At 40.6% G+C, this 19,177-nt stretch overlaps 1 protein-coding gene across 3 annotated transcripts in view; it reads left to right on the top strand.

Moving 5' to 3' along the window:
- Nucleotides 1-1,644: 1,644 nt before the first annotated feature.
- The window catches only part of LOC112223882 (protein FAM117A), a 35,354-nt gene continuing 17,821 nt past the window's right edge, over nt 1,645-19,177 (top strand). Inside the window, exons 1-4 of one of the 3 annotated variants that reach the window (XM_024387187.2) lie at nt 1,645-2,274; nt 4,029-4,171; nt 5,147-5,242; nt 15,300-15,386. In XM_024387187.2, the coding sequence (XP_024242955.1) occupies nt 2,151-2,274; nt 4,029-4,171; nt 5,147-5,242; nt 15,300-15,386 (450 nt within the window). In that variant the 5' untranslated portion in view covers nt 1,645-2,150. The other 2 variants (XM_024387188.2, XM_024387189.2) reach the window with 2 other exon arrangements.

Here is a 19,177-nt window from a genome sequence, read left to right as displayed (position 1 = left end):
AAGTCAAGGGGTATGAGTACCTTTTGAAGGTACTATATGTTGACTTATTGCATTTGCTATGTCACAATATAATGTTATCTCTACTGTAGTGCATGACCCATATCCATTCTTCTTCTTGAATGATTTGTGTCTTTGTGTCATGCAGGTTCAAATATGGGTTCTAGTTCTGAAAGACGTGCCAGTTTGTACGAGCCTGATTTAAAAGTTATCTTGCATTGTTTTCAGTGCATTTTCTTATTTGACCTGAATGGAAGTACAAAATGCTATGATGAGACAATGCTCTGTTATGTTTCCGCCATTCACCATTAAGTTCAAAATTAGACCCTTAAGATCTAAGAGAACCAATACTGTTGTGTACTTCACCAAACCTACCAGATCTTCCCCTTTTGTGGTCTTCCTCCTTTTGTATTCTAACTTTTATTAAACCAACACCCCTCCCCTTTAAAAAAGAAACCAGCCGAACAAAGACTGGGTCAGAGGATAGAGTCATTCATTCATTAGCACAGTCACACAGACCTCTATGTCTGTTTGACTACAGCAAACAACTGATGTAGGTCTCTCGGGGAAGATGGTAATAGAGGATGTTGAGGAGTGAGGACACATTCCTGGTTGACATACTGTCCTATTAGTTCCCTAGGTATAACCCAATGATGTATACACACACTCACATCTATGGTATGACCCCATGTGGGCTATGCTATAGGTCATGGAAGGTTTGCGAAGGGTAAGTGATTTTCTGTCATGACACTTTTTGACTTGTGAGGTCAGCAACACAAGACATGCAGTATGTACACTGTGTGCGTGGACATGAGGTAGTAAGCGTGACCCTTTGTGATAATGCTGCTCATTCACTCCCTCCCATTTCAGGGAGGCCGATGCAATGGCCTGTTATCTCTGGTGTAAGTTCCACTTGAATTGCTGATCTAGGGTCAGTTTTGCTTTGTACCTACCAGTGGGTAACCTTTAAATATTGGTTGATTAATGCTGATCTAGAATTTGTGGTTAAAGGCTACTACTTCTGGTTTGAGTGTTATCTCTATCCCCTCTCCGGTCACAGCATTGGCACTCCCTCTCTCACAGCTCAGGGAAAGTTATCTATCACAACGCACACTGTCACACACCACCCATGTTCCACAATCGCCCCTCTGCGGAGATACACCTAGTTGTCCACCCACAGACACAAACACACTAACACACTGATTACATAAGAGTGAGCCCGCTATTAGAATGAATGAAGATATGCTTATGCATTGAATTAATTAATTATGGATGGATGGATAATGGATATATAGATGAATGTCATATGAAGACTGTCTATTGTGCACAACGAATATTATTTCAGGATTTCAGGTTAAAAGTCATTTTAAACAACAATATTGAAATGCAACATTTTATAAGGCTGAATAGCCTAGGCTATGTGATACGATTTTGAATCAGTGTCCAGTTTGATTATCCCAGTCTTGAAACAAAAACAAGAGAACGTTCAAATCAATATGACAAATTAATTGGGCAGTGACATGTTTTTTCTGTCACAGTGATCGATTGGTAGTGAGTTGCTCAATGGACTTATGGTAATACATTTCACTAACCAACCAAATCTCAGATTCAAAACTGGACCCACCCCGCATAATTACATCCACACGAGCGTGAAAGTTGTTTGAGTTGGCGTCAATCAACAACGCAAGAAACTCCACCGTGACCACCTCAACTTAGTTGGTGATCAGAATAAGTTCCACTGCGAATAATTATGATGATATATCGTTTACGAAGAAGACTCGTGATATGTAGTTTATTAACTTACTGAGGTTGGACTGCTTCCTTCTTTGACAAAAGTGCTGCAATTGCTCAGTATCGTCACAAAGGAACTCTGCTGGCTAGCTAGCTAACTCGCACGAGCAAAGAAGATCCATTTAACTATTTCTTAGGCATAGCCCAGTTAGAACACTATTTAGCTAGCTACCCATTAAAAACACGCACTGACTTGAATAGTTATCAACGTGAAGTAGCTAAGATCTCAGAGGGAACAGGTAGCCGCTGTTTTAGCTTGAGTGAGACCTCCCCAGTCAAGTTCTAGAAGTTTGGTATTCTAGCATTTACCAGAAATCCAACGAGAGCTAACTAAAACCTTGAGTTGCAGCCGTCTTGGGAAGATGTCTTGCCGAAGCGGAGTCAGCCAGACCCGGGGAGACACTTCTGGTCCACAGCCTTTGAGAGCAACAGTTCCATTCCAACTGCACAGCAAAGCACAGACCAGCTTGAAAAATGGCAAGTCCGGTATGGTAAACACAGACAGTACAGATATAGCTAGCTAAGGTTACCTACATGTTTTGATTTTCATTGAGTATCTCATTCAACATAAACCCAAACAAACAGTGGTAGAAATGAGCGTGGGTGAGAAAATAAGGTCTTGCAATTATACTGTTAATTGTTCATTTATGGTAACTGCTTTCAAAAGTTATGCTTTCATCTGATGACAACCAGTGAAATGTACAACAGAACAATTTAATAATTGCCTGCCAAAGGAAATGGTTAAAACAATGTTACACCCATTCAACCATCCAATGCTGAATAAGGTCACTTGAACAAAAACAGACAAAATGGCTGTAATATACAGCAATTACTAATATTACTCTATGCTGCATAACTTAGATTGTATGACTTAATTTGAAACTGTCATAACAGTGGTAGTAATACAGCTGTACTATTGGAACCTTCCGGCAACAGTTACTAGTTAAAACAGGTTGAACACCTTTCTGGGCTTCATGAATTATCATTCTCCCCATCACCTAATACAACTAAAAGAAGTGTAATGGGGTTCTACACTAACTTTTTCCACTGGTGGCACCAGCACATGATTTGGTCCACACTTGTTTTAACAAAAAAAATTATACTTGACCTAGTTTGAGTCCTATAATGTGCCCTCATTCCGTACAGAACCAGGCTTAACAATGACTATTCATCTTTTAAATGACCATGCCCTTGTTCTTACATTGATTTGGATAGATTTACTGTAACAGCAAAGAAAAGAGACTGCTCAAATAAAGTGCAAAATGTATTTATTGCAGATGTCGACGGTTGTTCTTTTCTGCGAAATCCTCTAGAGAGCAGAATTTCAAAAACAATTTTGTTTTTCAGTGTCAACAACGGTGTGTAAAACTACATCGGGTGACCATTTATGAGATCTGGGAGAAATGTCTTATTTTTTGTTGTGTGTTACTGTTTAATTCAGGTGCACACCAGCCAGACAGTTGTTTGACAAGCAGTGTTTCTGTAGCGCACTTTGTAGTTAGCTTTTTAATTGCCTTTCCATCTACCCTAGAACGGTTAGGCTATCAATAGCATCGTTAATGGCTACGCAAAGTAGTGGACATATAGGTTCTATGCTCACTGCACATGCAATTGAAAGATACTGGTCCCAAAATATTTAATTACTGGCCCGGTCAAGATCTGACTGGAAAGTGAATGATGCGTGCATCATTTCAATAGCAGGTGATTTTATTTATATAGAGCTCATAAATATTGACAAGTCAAATTCAAGGAATTTCAAATACTTTTTCATTTTATATCTAATTGTTTTATCCTATAGGGGAAAAATGGTCCAATGGTGGCGAGCTTTACACCACTCTAGCTGACGTTTGGCATTGCGCATGGTGATCTTGGGCTTGTGTGCGGCTGCTCGGCAATGGAAACCCATTTCATGAAGCTCCTGCCGAACTGTTCTTGCAATTGGCATTGAGAAGTGTTTCTGTCAGTTATAATGCCCTTTTGTGGGGAAAAACACACTCTGATTGGCTGGGCCCGGCTCCCCAGTGGTTTGGCACTGGCTGGTAAGTGGGTGGGCCTATGCCCTCCAAGGCCCACCAATGCCTACACACCTGCCTAGTCGTGAAATCCATAGATTTGGGCCCAATTAATTTATTTCAATGGACTGATTACCTTATATGAACTGTAACTCAGTAAAATCTCTGAAATTGTTGCATGTTGCATTTCTATGCATGTTAAAATTCTCCTCCTTTCATTGTTATCAGAGAAGACCAAAGCGCGACAGGTGACACCTGGGATGCGGCGGACACTCTCTCTGGATGCCATTGTGGGCCCCTACCTGCAGGGCCACTGGCCCAAAGAGCCTGAGGGCCAGGCAGGCCTCTGCAGGAAGAACCAATCAACCCAGGTGACTACCTTCCATTGAATTCTCTGACAATATCCTTTTGTTATATTTCTTCCATTTTGTATCTGAATGGGGAAAGTCAAAAAGTTTTTGATTTAAGTTCAGGGATGGTAGTTATATATGTTCTGCTAGTTAGGCTTTGTTAGGAACATTAAGTTATATGTATGTAGAATAAAAACAGACAAAATTATCTAGAATAGGCTATGCCTACATCATTCGACTCATGTTTTGAGGTTAATAGTAGCCAGCACAAGTGACCGTAAATTACCTGTAGAAGTATTTGTCTAGGCTTTGGAGAGGTTGCATTTAGGTCTGGGCTTGTAGCAGAGGATTGAGTGTGAGCGAAAAGGCAAGTACTGAGAGACAAAAAAATGAGTGTTAGGTGGTGGTTCTGCTCTCTGAAGGAGTGAGAACCACAGTCGTGTGAACATGTCTGGAGTCAGCTGACAGGGCCTTTTTTTGTTGCGCAGCAGGCTGCACCCATCCTATCTGTGTGCTTGCGCTCTGCAGGGACTCGCCACTAGCCCACATCCTCTCCCTCTTTCTCCATTTCTCTGAGGCTTGAGAGGCAGCAAGCAGACTAGGTGTGTGTGTAGGGGTACGGTGTGAGTCTCTTACCTCAAGCCCTTATGCTCTGCTCTCTCTCTGCAAAGATTTGTGTTTTCAACACTGTATGCATGATGTAATGTCACTTAAGCATAAAGCATATCTGGTAATAGATGATGGACATGACACAATATGTCTTACATGTCCCCTCTGTCCTAGTCAAAAGGTCAATGTTGCACGTTATTAGACATTATTCAATGCCCTAAACATTTTTAAAAAACAATTTAAGACACCAATGCACTTATGTGTTTTTTTAACTTGCATTAGGCATGGATAAAATGTTTTTGATTCCATGTGGTGAACCCCTCATGACCATGGAATAACGTGTGACTTAGGAAGATGATAATGATGACACTGCTCTTCCTCCTCCAGACGCCTGACTCGTGGTCAGACGAGGCTTCGAACAGGAAAGGCAGCGAAGGGCACAAACGCTCTGCATCGTGGGGCAGTGCTGAGCACCTACAGGAGGCATGTAATACACTGACACCCACTCACATCGCATGAAATCACAAGTGTTTGTGTGAGAACAGGAGTTGAAATCTCTTAGGTCTCAAAAAGACAGACGGGTTGCAAAACTCCCGGTAATTTACCAAAGTTAGCACATTGTTTGGACATTTTTGGTAATTAAGGAAATTATGGAAACTTTGGTTATTTATATTTGAATAATAAAACAAAATATATTAATTAGGGATGTAACGATTGACCGATGCGCATTAGTCCCCGATTTTTAAATGTTTTAGATACAAGTGCGTGGGTCCGTGGACCCCAGACCGTTCCAAATGTAGCATGCATTGGTCAGAAAATGGATTCAAATGTTACCAATTGCCGGTTCGTATTTTTCTTTGCCTCCTATTACATTATTTCTACCTTCTGGAAATACCTAATCTTTTGTGACAAGTGATGTCAAACTGCATGTAACTGTGTTGAGTCATTGATCTCCAAGTAATTTTGCATGCCCCACAACCCCAGGCAATAAATGGCTTATGTGATATTAGGCTTTATTAGTTTTGACAACCTATGAAATTTGCTAGGTTATTGTTATCGATGTGCTGTTGAAATTGTGTTTTGCCGGTATTAAAGTAGCTACCGGAGAGACAACTGTCATCTGGTTATACCTGCTTTACATGGCTTACAATACATTTTATTTGAATGTTCAGGTACACCATCAGCAATCGTTTGAAGAAAAACTACCAAAACTATCAGTGTATATGGTCATTTTTAGATATACAGGTTAAAGTTACAAAATTTTATAGACGGCAATCCCTTTTGAGAGGCGCTCTGTGTGGCCAAAGCGAGAGGAGCAGACAATATCACTCTGTAAAAACTTCCAAGTGTTCAGAACCAGTTGATTTGCAATAAGGTGGTGAAATCCAAAGTTGTGCTATATATTCATTGCCTACAGTGCATTAGGAAAGTATTCAGATCCTTTCCCTTTTCAAAACATTTTTACATTACAGCCTTATTGTAAAATGGTTTAAAACATTTCCCTCATCAATCTACACACAATACCCCCATAATTACAAAGCAAAAATAGGTTTTTAGAAATGTTTGAAAATGTATAAAATAAAAACTGATACCTTATTTACATAAGAATTCAGAGGAATTGTCCATAGAGCTCCGTGACATGATTGTGTCGAGGCACAGATCTGGGAAGGGTAACATCACATTTCTGCAGCATTGAAGGTCCCCAAGAACACTGACCTCAATCATTCTTCAATGTAAGAAGTTTGGAACCACCAAGACTTCCTAGAGCTGGCAACCTGGCCAAACTGAGCAATCGGGGGAGAAGTGCCTTTGTAAGGGAGGTGACCAGGAACCCGATGGTCACTCTGACAGAGCTCCAGAGTTTCTCTGTGGCAATGGGAGAACCTTCCAGAAGGACAACTATCTCTGCAGCACTCCAATCATGCCTTTATAGTAGTGGCTAGACTGAAACCCCTCAGTAAAAGGCACATGACAGGCCTCTGAGTTTGCCAAAAGGCACCTAAAGTACTCAGACCATGAGAAACAAGATTCTCTAGTCTGATGAAACCAAGATTGAACTCTTTGGCCTGAAAGCGTCACGTCTGGAGGAAACCTGGCACCATCCCTACGTTGGAGCGTGGTGGTGGTGGCAGCATCATGTTGTGGGGATTTATTTCAGGGACTAAGAGACCAGCCAGGATCGAGGGAAAGATTAATGGAGCAAAGTACAGAGAGATCCTTGATGAAACCTGCTCCAGAGTGCTCAGGACCTCAGACCGGGGAAAAGGTTCACCTTCCAACAGGACAACGACCCTAAGCACACAGCCAAGACTATGCAGGAGTGGCTTTCTGACAAGTCTCTGAATGTCCTTCAGTGGTCCAGCCAGAGCCCGGACTTGAACCCAATCGAACATCTCTGGAGATACCTGAAAACAGCTGTGCTGCGATGTTCCCCATCCAACCTGACAGAGCTTGAGGCCCTGCAGAGAAGAATGGGAGAAACTCCCCAAATACAGGTGTTTCAAGCTTGTAGCGTCATACCCAAGAAGACTTGAGGCTGTAATTGCTGACAAAGGCGCTTCAACAATTGTGGGCGGCAGGTAGCCTAGTGGTTAGAGCGTTTAGGCCATTAACCGAAAGGCTGGTGGATTGAATCCCCGAGCTGACAAGGTAAAAAAAAATTGGCGTTCAGCCCCTGAACAAGGCAGTTAACCCACTATTTCTAGGCTGTCATTGTAAATAATAATTTGTTCTTAACTGGCTTGCCTAGTAAAATAAAGGTAAAACAATGTACTGAGTGAAGGGTCTGAATACTTATGTAACTAATATTTCATATTTTATTATGAATATTTTGAATTTGCAAAAATGTCTAAATCAGTTTTTGCTTTGTCGTTGTGGGGCATTATGTGTAGCTTGAGAACCTAAAATGGATTTAAGGCTGTAAGGTAACAAAATATGGAAAAGTCAAGGGGTCTGAATAATTTCCGAATACACTATGTCATACCTGATAAAAAAATATATACATATATAATACATTTGATACAATCTAGTGTGTGTGTGATGGTGATTTCAGTGGGAGGGACAAAACACACAAGTCCCCAAGTCCAGAACAGATTTCGGGAAACTACATGGAACTCTATTCCACATCAAGTTACTCGTGCAAGCAGTAAAATCAGATTATTTTATTTTTTTCAAAGATAAAACTACACCTTGTGCAACAACGCGGACTGTGAAGAGTCATATACACGCTAGCGAACATGCACTCTACACACGTCAGTAAAGGCTCCTCAGGAGAAAGGAGAGGACCACACTTAAAAGTTATCCTTTTTAGATAAAACTATACTAAATATATTTGCATGTCACCAATTAATTGATTACAAGTATTTGCAATGAAGATCTACAGTAGCCTCAACAGCACTAGGGTAGCACTATGGTGTAGCTAGAGGACAGATAGCTTCCGTCCTCCTCTGAGTACATTGACTTCAATACAAAATCTAGGAGCCTCATGTTTCTCACCCCCTTACATAGACTTACACAGTAATTATAACAACTTCCAGAGGATGTCCTTCAAACTATCAGAGCTCTTGCAGCATGAAATGACGTTGTCCACCTAATCAAAGGATCAGAGAATGAATCTAGTACTGAACGCATAAGCTACAGCTAGCTAGCGCTACAGTGCATAAAATGTGAGTATTTGACTCAAAGAGAGAATAATTGAACAGTTTTGAACACTTATTTCTTCCAAAATGAAGGAGAAGTGAGAGATTTCGTCACTTTTTTTCAGTTATACATATATCAAATGCAGCTAGCTAGTTTAGCCTGCTCAGAGGGATGCTATGTTAGCTAGCTGGCTATGACTATCCAACACAACAGTGGAACTCTTCCAAGTCAAGGTAAGCTTTTTGTTTTACAAATTTATTGCCACTGGGGCCTGCCTGTGTAAATGCTAATCTGCTTACTGACTACACGGTAACGTTACTGCATAATTGTATCGGGTTTACTAACTCGTTAGTTCTATTAGCTATGTTGACTATGATTTTACGTTAGCTAATATGGTGACGATGTAGGCTGTCTGTAGTGGTTATGATATGGTTTGGCTTGGAAAGGTTTTTTCGCCTGGTCGCATTAAGTCCTGAAGCGAAGGGAAAAGGTGAGGAGAGCGCATAAATGCGAGAAGTAATACAACTTGGCTGCTATGAGAGTGAACTGTATACGTGTGATCAGGGGTGTATTCATTCCGCCGATTCTGTTGAAAAACTATTTTTAAACGGAAGGAAATGAAACGGGGATTAACATACCTGAATTTGTCCATTAGGAAAACTTGTTTCTATTGGACAACTTATACGGCACCAACCGCCACGGACACGTACATTGTAATATTGTTGTATGGTGGTATTATACATTTTTTGTATTGTAGATATGTAGTTGTCTAATAATATATGATCTCCTGTAATTTATTTGATTTATTTTTTGTTTGATGTAAGTTCCTTGATGTGTTTGGCCCCAGGAAGAGTTGCTGCTGTAAAAAAAATATATAATAATTTTTAAAAACGGCTACATTGCCCCCCCTAATCTGATAGTGGTAGTGTGGTGGCAGATGCCTTGTCTCCCTTATGGCTCAGCTCAGGTGCCTACATAGTACATATAGCATAGACATACATCTATACTGTATGTACTGTTTGTGTAAATGTACAATTACACACACACGTCAGCTCAGATTTAGACAGGCAGTCCACTAATTGATATTTTGACAGATCAACTCTGAAAAAGATGTGAAAAGGTCTCATCTGATTGGTTGAAAGACCAATTAGTGGATTGTTTTTTTTTTTTTAGAATTGGGCTGCCTGTGTGAACTCAGCCAGAGGCCCAGCTCTGGAGCCTCAGCAGCAGATTTGATTTAGAATGGAAAATGAATGTTTACGCAACAAATATTAGTCCAACTAAAATGTGTATTTTCAGAGCGCATGTATCTAGATGCGTATCTAATCGTCCCTAATATTCATGTCGGTGTTGATGAGTTTCTAGTAGATAGACCTTGTGGTTCAGGAGTGAATAGCCTAATTAATGGGGGGGGGGGAAACATAATTTGCAATTAACTCTGCAACTCATCCAGCTATTGACTTTTTCACAACTGTGACCATTTCTGCCCCAAAACACATACAACAAAGATATATATTAACATGGTTACATTAAAAAAATCTAAAATATAAAGGATATTCCATTCTGAAACACTCATATTTAACAGCAACTGTATTCAAATCCACTCATTTGAAGGGGAGTCCACATAATTTTGTATATATTTTGCATGTGAAAATGCCACGTTTCCATGTTTTGTAGTAAAGAATATAGAGGAAGATGAGTTTCCAATGACGTCATGCCTACTCATAATTTAAAATCACATGATGAACATCAATGATGTCATTGAAAACACTTATCTTCCTAAATGTTTTACTACAAAACATAGAAACGTGCCATTTTTCACATGATTTAATTTTATTGTTCTGAGTGGAAACATTTGCAAGAAACATGTTTTGGTTTATTTCATAACCATAATCTGAGTTTTGTAAAAAAATATGTAAAAAAAATTGTACTGCTCTGTGTGGGGCGGCAGTTAGCCTAGCGGTTAAGAGTGTTGGGCCGTAACTGAAAGGTCAATGGTTCGAATCCCGAGCCAACTAATTGCTCCTGTAAGTCACTCCAAATAAGTGTCTACTAAATGACTAAAAATTCATGTGAGCAATGAGTGTTGTTTTTCTGATAATGTTTAGGGAGCACGCACGCCTGAGCATGCTTAGAAGTACCTGGCCTGCTCCGCGCAAATGTAGGAAAGTGCTCAATTGAGAATGTCTGATTTGTCTAAACTCACCATGTCCACCACTAATAAACTAACTCATCAAAGTTTGTTTTTCAACATCCATTATGAGTAGGTCCCTCACAGTATCTGAAAAGTCTCACAAATACTCTCCCGACTTCGATAATCACCAAGCCTCAGTGTGAGAGCAAAATATCATGATCTGATGATCCCATATGTCCAGTGGAAAGGTCATAAAATACCTGAAATGTTTCCCTTGTGCAAAAATAGCTGTCTGTCCCAAGCTCATTGGCAAGGGAAACTGAGCCCCCGGAATAGGCTAGTTAATACAATGTTGCAAGTTCCATAGCAATGGCATTCGGGCTGGATCCATTTGATACAATGTTGTAACTTCGCTAGAGGGCTGGATAAATTTGATACTTTGCACTTCAGTAGTGATGGCTCAAGTCAAGACAGATGGATAGAAGGGGAGGCAGACAGGCGGAGTAGAGAGATGAATCCGAATGAAAGAACCTGAATTTTCATCAATGTTTTTTTTATTTGTCAGCGTTAGGCTTATGTATTTTACTTAGTTGACAATGGAATTCATAGCCTATAGGCCAATGCAGCAGTAGGCTTATCTCTTGAGTTCCATACGCACATTTCTTTACACCATGATCCATCTGCAGCTATCAAGAGGTTGGTGCTCTCACATTAGTTACATTTTTACTTTCAGATTTTTATGATTAACCACAATAATTTTGAGAAACAAAACCGTTATTGAAAGTAAACTGTTCCACAAATGTGCGTATGAAAATCATAACTAAGAAATAGGTTAAAATATCCGAGATTCTCACGTGGCCCATTGTATTATTGGGCTATATCAGCCAATAGGGTTGACATATACTGAATAAAAGCAACATGTACAGTGTTGGTCCCAGGTTTCATGAGCTGAAATAAAAGATCCCATAAATTTTACATAAGCACAAAAAACTTATTTCTCAAATGTTGTGCACAAGTTGGTTTACATCCCTGTTAGGGAGCATTTCTCCTTTGCAAAGAAAATCCATCCAACTGACGGGTGTGGCATATTAAAAAGCTGATTAAACAGCATGATCGTTACACAGGTACACCTTGTGCTGGGGACTGTAAAAGACAAAAAAAAAAAATGTTTTTGTCACATCATACACAATTGGCATGCTGACTGCAGGAATGTCCACCAGAGCTGTTGCCAGAGAACTGAGTGGTCACTTCTCTACAATAAGCTCCCTCTAACATCATTTTAGAGATTTTGTTAGTAAGTCCAACTGGCCTCACATCCAGCTTCTTCACCTGCGGGATGGTCTGAGACGAGCCACACGGACAGCTGATGAAACCGCGTTTCCACAACCAAAGAATTTCTGCACAAATGGTTAAAACCGTCTCGGGAAGCTCATCTGCATGCTTGTTGTCCTCACCAGGGTCTTGACATGACTGCAGTTCGGCATCTTGACCGACTTCAGTGGGCAAATGCTCACCTTCGATGGCCAATGGAACGCTGGAGAAGTGTGCTTTTCACAGATGAATCCCGGTTTCAACTGTAGACACTATGGTGTCGTGTGGGCAAGCAGTTTAAGAGTGCCCCATGGTGGGGTTATGATTTGGGCAGGCATAAGTTACGGACAACGAACACAATTGCTTTTTATCCATGCCAATTTGAATGCACAGAAATACCTTTATGAGATCCTGAGGCCCATTGTCGTGCCATTCATTCTCCGCCATCACCTCATATTTCAGCATAATACACGGCCCCATGTCGCAAGGATCTGTACACAATTCCTGAAAGCTGAAAATGTCCTAGTTCTTCTATTGCCTGCATACTCACCAGACATGTCACCCGTTTGAGCATGTTTGGATCGACGTGTACGACAGCGTGTTCCAGTTCCCACCAAGATCCAACAACTTCGCCCAGCCATTGAAGAGTAGGACAACATTCCACATGCCACAATCAACAGACTGATCCACTCTATGCGAAGGAGATGTCACGCTGCACGAGGCAAATGGTGGTCACGCCAGATGCTGACTGGTGTTCTGACCCATGCCCCTACCTTTTCATGCTTTTGCCGAAAAGCATTTTAAAAATCTGACTTGTTGGCTAGATTCACAACGAGTGTAGCTTTAATTCAGTACCCTGCATGTGTTTTAATGAAAGTTTGAGTTTTAGCGAGTACTATTAGCATTTGGCGTTGCGCATTTGCATTTCCTGTTGGCTAGGTGGGACGCAGACGTCTCACTGAGCCCTAAGAGGTTGGTATCTGTGACCAACAGATGCATATCTGTATTCATTTCAATTGACTGATTTCCCTAAATGAACTCTAACTCAATAAAATCTTTGAAATTGTTGCGTTTGATCTTTTTTGTTCAGTGTAGTTTGAAAATGTTGAAGTGAAATATAGGAGACTGAACACTTGACTTGAGCCATATTTTGCATAACTTTTAGGAGTGGGATGATTTGCAAGCAGAGTGAAATGCATGTCATATTTATTTCCCAGTCCATGTCTAAACTATTGCCTACCATATTATGGAAGTTAAAGACAACTTCTCTACCCATGTAGCATAGTATACAGGCTATTTAATTGAGACCACACACAGTTGAAGTCAAAAGTTTACATACACCTTAGCCAAATACATTTAAACTTAGTTTTTCACAATTCCTGACATTTAATCCTAGTAAAAATTCCCTTTCTTAGGTCAGTTAGGATCACTGCTTTATTTTAATGAAATGTCAGAATAATAGCAGAGAATTATTTCTGCTTTTATTTCATTGCGTTCCCAGTGGGTCAGAAGTTTACATACACACAATTAGTATTTGGTAGCATTGCCTTTGAATGGTTCAACTTGGGTCAAATGTTTTGTGTAGCCTTCCACAAGCTTCCCACAATGAGTTGGGGGACTTTTAGCCCATTCCTCCAGAGCTGGTGTAACTGAGTCAGGTTTGTAGGCCTCCTTGCTCGCACACACTTTTTCATTTCTGCCCACATTTTCTATAGGATTGAGATCAGGGTTTTGTGATGGCCACTCCAATACCTTGACTTTGTTGTCCTTAAGCCATTTTGCCGCAACTTTGGAAGTATGCTTCGGGTCATTGTCCATTTGGAAGACCCATTTGCGACCAAACTTTAACTTCCTGACTGATGTCTTGATGTTGCTTCAATATATCCACATCATTTTCCTACCTCGTGATGCTATCTATTTGGGAAGTGCACCAGTCCCTCCTGCAGCAAAGCACCCCCTCAACATGATGCTGCCACCCCGTGCTTCACGGTTGGGATGGTGTTCTTCGGCTTGCAAGCATCCCCCTTTTTCCTCCAAAAATAACGATGGTCATTATGGCCAAACAGATCTATTTTTGTTTCATCAGACTAGGTACATTTTTTTAAAGTACAATCTTTGTCCCCATGTGCAGTTACAAACCGTAGTCTGAATTGTTTTAGGTTTTGGAGCAGTGGCTTCCTTGCTGAGCAGCCTTTCAGGTTTTATGGATATAGGACTTGTTTTACTGTGGATATAGATACTTTTGTACCTGTTTCCTCCAGCATCTTCACAGGGTCCTTTGCTGTTGTTCTGGGATTGATTTGCACTTTTCGCACCATAGTACGTTTATCTCTAGGAGACATAACACGTCTCCTTCCTGAGCGGTATGACTGCTGCGTGGTCCCATGGTGTTTATACTTGCGTACTATTGTTTGTACAGATGAACGTGGTACCTTCAGGCGTTTGGAAATTGCTCCCAAGGATGAACCAGACTTGTGGAGGTCTACCATTCTTTTTCTGGTGTCTTGTCTGATTTCTTTTGATTTTCCCATGATGTCAAGCATCGAGGCACTGAGTTTGAAGGTAGGCCTTGAAATACAACCACAGATACACCTCCAATTGACTCAAATGTCAATTAGCCTTTTAGAAGCTTATAAAGCCAAGCTGTTTAAAGGTACAGTCAACTTAGTGTATGTAATCTTCTGATCCATTGGAATTGCTACACAGTGAAATAATCTGTCTGTAAACAATTGTTGGAAAAATTACTTGTGTCATGCACGAAGTAGATGTCCTAACCGACTTGCCAAATCTATAGTTTGCTAACAAGAAATTTGTAGACAGGTTGAAAAACTAGTTTTAATTACACCATCCTCAGTGTATGTAAACTTGACTTCAACTGTATAGTCGCTCTTGATCTCGCCCGCCCAACAAAGACAAGGGTAGGCTACTGAATGTAAATCAGCAAGAATTAGGCTTTGAGTTTGAATGTTGCTGCAGTTGCTTTTAATACAATAGATAACAAATAACCTACAAAACAAAGAACTAATCAAAATAATCTTGCATAACTTTGATGGGAGCAGGACAATTTGCAGGCAGACTCATGTGTTATCAATATTTATTTCCAGTCAATGTCGGAGCCTAAACTATAGCCTAACATATTTAAGAAGTTAATTTCCATGGAAAGACAACTGCGTGTGCTAGTCCGCCCATGCGTATAGCCTACAGGCAATTTTAATTGAGACCAAGCCTAGGCGCATTTTATCTCACACACCCAACATGAGAGCAGAGGTAGGCTACTGAACTTGAAACAGAATAAGTGATGAGAGTTTGTGAATAGTGCGACAGAGGATTTTAAAACAATAGATAACGCTTACAAAACAGACAACCGTTCTAAAATAATCCATGGGAATGCAGCTCTTACAGCCTTAGAGACTGTTTGTATTTTGAGGTTGACTGACACTACTCTGCCTATCACAGTTTGCCAAGCTGAAACACCTGCTGCAAAGGTCCGAAAAGGTCCGCCACCACTACCTTCAAGGCAGCTACTCCCCAGGTACCACACAGGTATGACTCCCACACTCCAACATTGGTGATCTTTGTCCTGCATCTGCTCACTTCATTCATAATTGGTCCAAATGTATGTATTTTCTGTATTATGAACTTAGTATTCTAGACGAGTGTAAGACTTCTCTTATTGGAGTCAAACACCGAGTATACAAAACATTAACACCTGCTCTTTCCATGACAAACAGCTTCTAGGCCATCAGACTGTTAAATAGTCATCAATAACCGGCCTCCTCCCAGTACCCTGCCCTGAACTTTAGTCACTGTCACTAGCTGGCTACCACCCTGTTACTCTACCATGCACCTTAGAGGCTGCTGCTCCTATGCACATAGTCATGGATGCAAATATATAAAAAATTAAAAACATAGCTTAATTGCATAAGAATTCAGACCCTTTGCAATGAGACTCGGAATTGAGCTCTAGTTCATTGTGTTTCAATTGATCTTCCTTGATGTTTCTACAACTTGATTTGAGTCCACCTGTGGTGAATTCAATGATTGGACATGATTTTGGAAAGGCACACACCTATCTATATAAGGTTCCACAGTTCACAGTGCATGTCATAGCAAAAATCAAGCCATGAGGTCAAGGAATTGTCCGTAGAGCTCCGAGATAGGATTGTGTCGATGCAAAGTTCTGGGGAACGGTACCAAATAATTTCTGCAGCATTGAATGTTCCCAAGAACACAGTGGCCTCCATTCTTAAATGGAAGAAGTTTGGAACCATCTAGACTCCTCCAAGAGCTGGCCGAACCCGGCCAAACTGAGCAATTGGGGGAGAAGGGCCTTGGTCAAGGAGGTGACCAAGAAATCAATGGTCACTCTGACAGAGCTCCAGAGTGCCTCTGGAGATGGGAGAACTTTCCAGAAGGACAACCATCTTTGCAGCACGCCACCAATTAGGCCTTTATGGTAGAGTGGCCAGACAGAAGCCACTCCTCAGTAAAAGGCACATGGCAGCCTGCTTGGAGTTTGCCAAAAGGCACCTAAAGGACTCTGACCATGAGAACCAAGATTCTCTGGTCTGATGAAACCAATATTGAACACTTTGGCCTGAATGTCAAGCATCACGCCTGGAGGAAACCTGGCACCATCCCTACATCAGGAACAAGGGAAAGTTGAATGGAGCAAAGTACAGAGATCCTTGATGAAAACCTGCTCAGGACCTGGGGAGAAGGTTCATCCAACAGGGCAACGACCCTAAGCACACATCCAAGACACATTCCGCAGGTTCACCTACGGAAACCTTGTTACGACTTTTACTTCCTCTAGAGAGTCAAGTTTGATCGTCTTCTCGGCGCTCCGCAAGGCGATGCAGGAGAAGCTTTTGGACAAGTTTCTGAATGTCCTTCAGTGGCCCAGCCAGAGCCCGGGCTTGAACCTGATCAAACCTCTCTGGAGAGACCTGAAAATAGCTGTGTAGCGACGCTCCCCATCCAACCTGACAGCTTGAGAGGTTCTGTAGAGAAGAATGTGGGAAACTCCCCAAATACATGTGTGCCACGCTTGTAGCGTCATACCCAAGAAGACTCAAGGCTGTAATCGCTACCAAAGGTGCTTCAACTGCGTAAAGGGTCTGAATACTTATGTAAGTGTGATATTTCAGTTTTTTTTATTTTTAAAATGTCATCTGTTTTGCTTTGTGATTATGGGGTATTGTGTGTAGATTGATATGGGGGGGATGATTTAATACATTTTAGAATAAGGCTGTAACTTAACAAAATGTGGAAAAAGTCAAGCGGTCAATACTTTCCGAATGCAGTGTAAATTAAATGAGTCATTCCATGGATCATTTATCTTAAAACAGTTCCTTATGTCAGCTTCTATATGTCAGCTTAGACCCAGTCTTCAGAACTAAAGGATTTTTAAGCCGTGAGACAATTGAGGCATGGATAGGGTGAAGGGGCAAGACAAAAGCTTTTAGTGCCCTTGAAAGGGTCAAGAACTGCAAAGCTGCTGGGTTTTTCACACAAGTTTCTCGTGTATCAAGAATGGTCCACCATCCGCACGACATCCAGCCAACTTGACACAACTGTGGGAAGCATTGGTGTCCACATGGGCCAGCATCCCTCTGGAAAGCTTTCAACACCTTGTAGAGTCCATGCCCTGATGAATTGAGGGTGTTCTGAGGGCAAAAGTGGGGGGTAAAACTTATTTTAGGATGGTGTTACTAATGTTTGGTATACTCAGTGTTAAAATAAAGAAATACAAAAATGTGTACTTTTTAAAAATATACTTAAGTAAACATATTCTGGTCCCGGTTAATGTGCACATTTTGTCGGCCACTCAATCAATGCAAACTTTTTTCAAGCCATATATATAACATTTTTGGACTTATAAATTAATGCTCTTCACCCATTGATTCTTCCAGAATATAACTTATAAATGCCTTGTGAGCTTACTTCAACTGTTGTACCCCATCAGAACCCAAAATATAAGCTTGTTTTACTCCGATGTTTGTAAACAAAGTAAATGAAATGAAAATGTAGCCTCATGGTAGAAACAATAATTTTGATATGATGGATGGTCAGACCTTGCATCCATAGCTCAGTCTATGCATTTAATTGTGGTTACATTTATCCAGCCCCATCAGATTTTTACAGAAACAGGAGCGGTGGACCACAGTCAATTTTACAGAACTGAGTGGTGGACCACACAGTCAATAAGCAAAGCAGCATATCAGAGGAAGTGAATCAAATTAGCCGACTAGTGAAGCAACAGGAAAGTGACGATATCACTACCCACTTCTGCTTTCTGCACCAGCTGTGGAACACACTGTTTCCGATGCTAGCCTGTAGAAGTGGGTTGTGTTCATTTAGGGCACACAGCCCCAAAAATGTTTTAAATGTTTTGCAACAAATGAAAAAGAGCATTTCTTAATGGTCATGCCCAACTAGTATAGCCCTGTTTTCAGTCTTGTTTTCTTTAGTTTGAAGATGCACGATACTCATCGGTTCCCGGATCAGATGTTTAAGATACGAGTGCATCAGTCCGTTGGAGCCCAAACTGTAGCATGCATCAGTCAGAAAACCCATTCAAACGTTACGAGTTGTCGGTTCCCAAATTAGTTTTGCTCATATTACTTTCTTTCTACCTTCTTAAAATACCTAATAATTTATAACTGATGCTTCCTCTCCTTCAGTGTTAAAAAAAGCATGTAACTGCATTGACATTTGTGGGAAAAAAGCCAAAAAACAATTCTAAAATTTAACAGTTGGACAAGGGATGAAGATCCATCAGATATTAACTGAATTATAATACATAAAATATTTTACTACTAGGGAATTTGGTGGGAATTCAGGTATTACATTTGTCAAATAGCATTTTTTTCTTCTAAAATGCACTATTGTATATGTTAAACTAAAGACGTGTAAATATATTGGTGTATTTTCATATATAAATACATTAACATAAAGGGGTGGAACAGGGCTACAACCATCCAACACTTGCTCAGTCTACCCTACCTGAATTCACCTGTGCTGTCTAGACTGCCTCTAATTACTGTTGTCGTGCTCTTTCATAACTCAACTGAGGTGTCAATAACAGGATACCCTCAGATTAAAAATCAACACGCTCGACACATGCTCCACATTGTTTGCGAGATCAGACATATCACTAATCAAAATGTTTTAGTTTTGGAAGTTGCTTTCGATTCAGCGCATCTAATTTGTAAACATTTCAACTGTACAAATGATTACTTTTTTCAATTGCACAAAAATGACACCCATCAAAGTAAGTTGTCTTCACTTTCTTGTGATGTAAGGTGCGTTAAATCCCAGATCAAGTTTTA

Source organism: Oncorhynchus tshawytscha, linkage group LG24 (assembly GCF_018296145.1).
Source record: "Oncorhynchus tshawytscha isolate Ot180627B linkage group LG24, Otsh_v2.0, whole genome shotgun sequence".
NCBI lineage: Eukaryota > Metazoa > Chordata > Actinopteri > Salmoniformes > Salmonidae > Oncorhynchus > Oncorhynchus tshawytscha.
The sequence above is the reverse complement of the archived record's forward strand: the minus strand, read 5'-3'. Positions and strand labels throughout refer to the sequence as shown.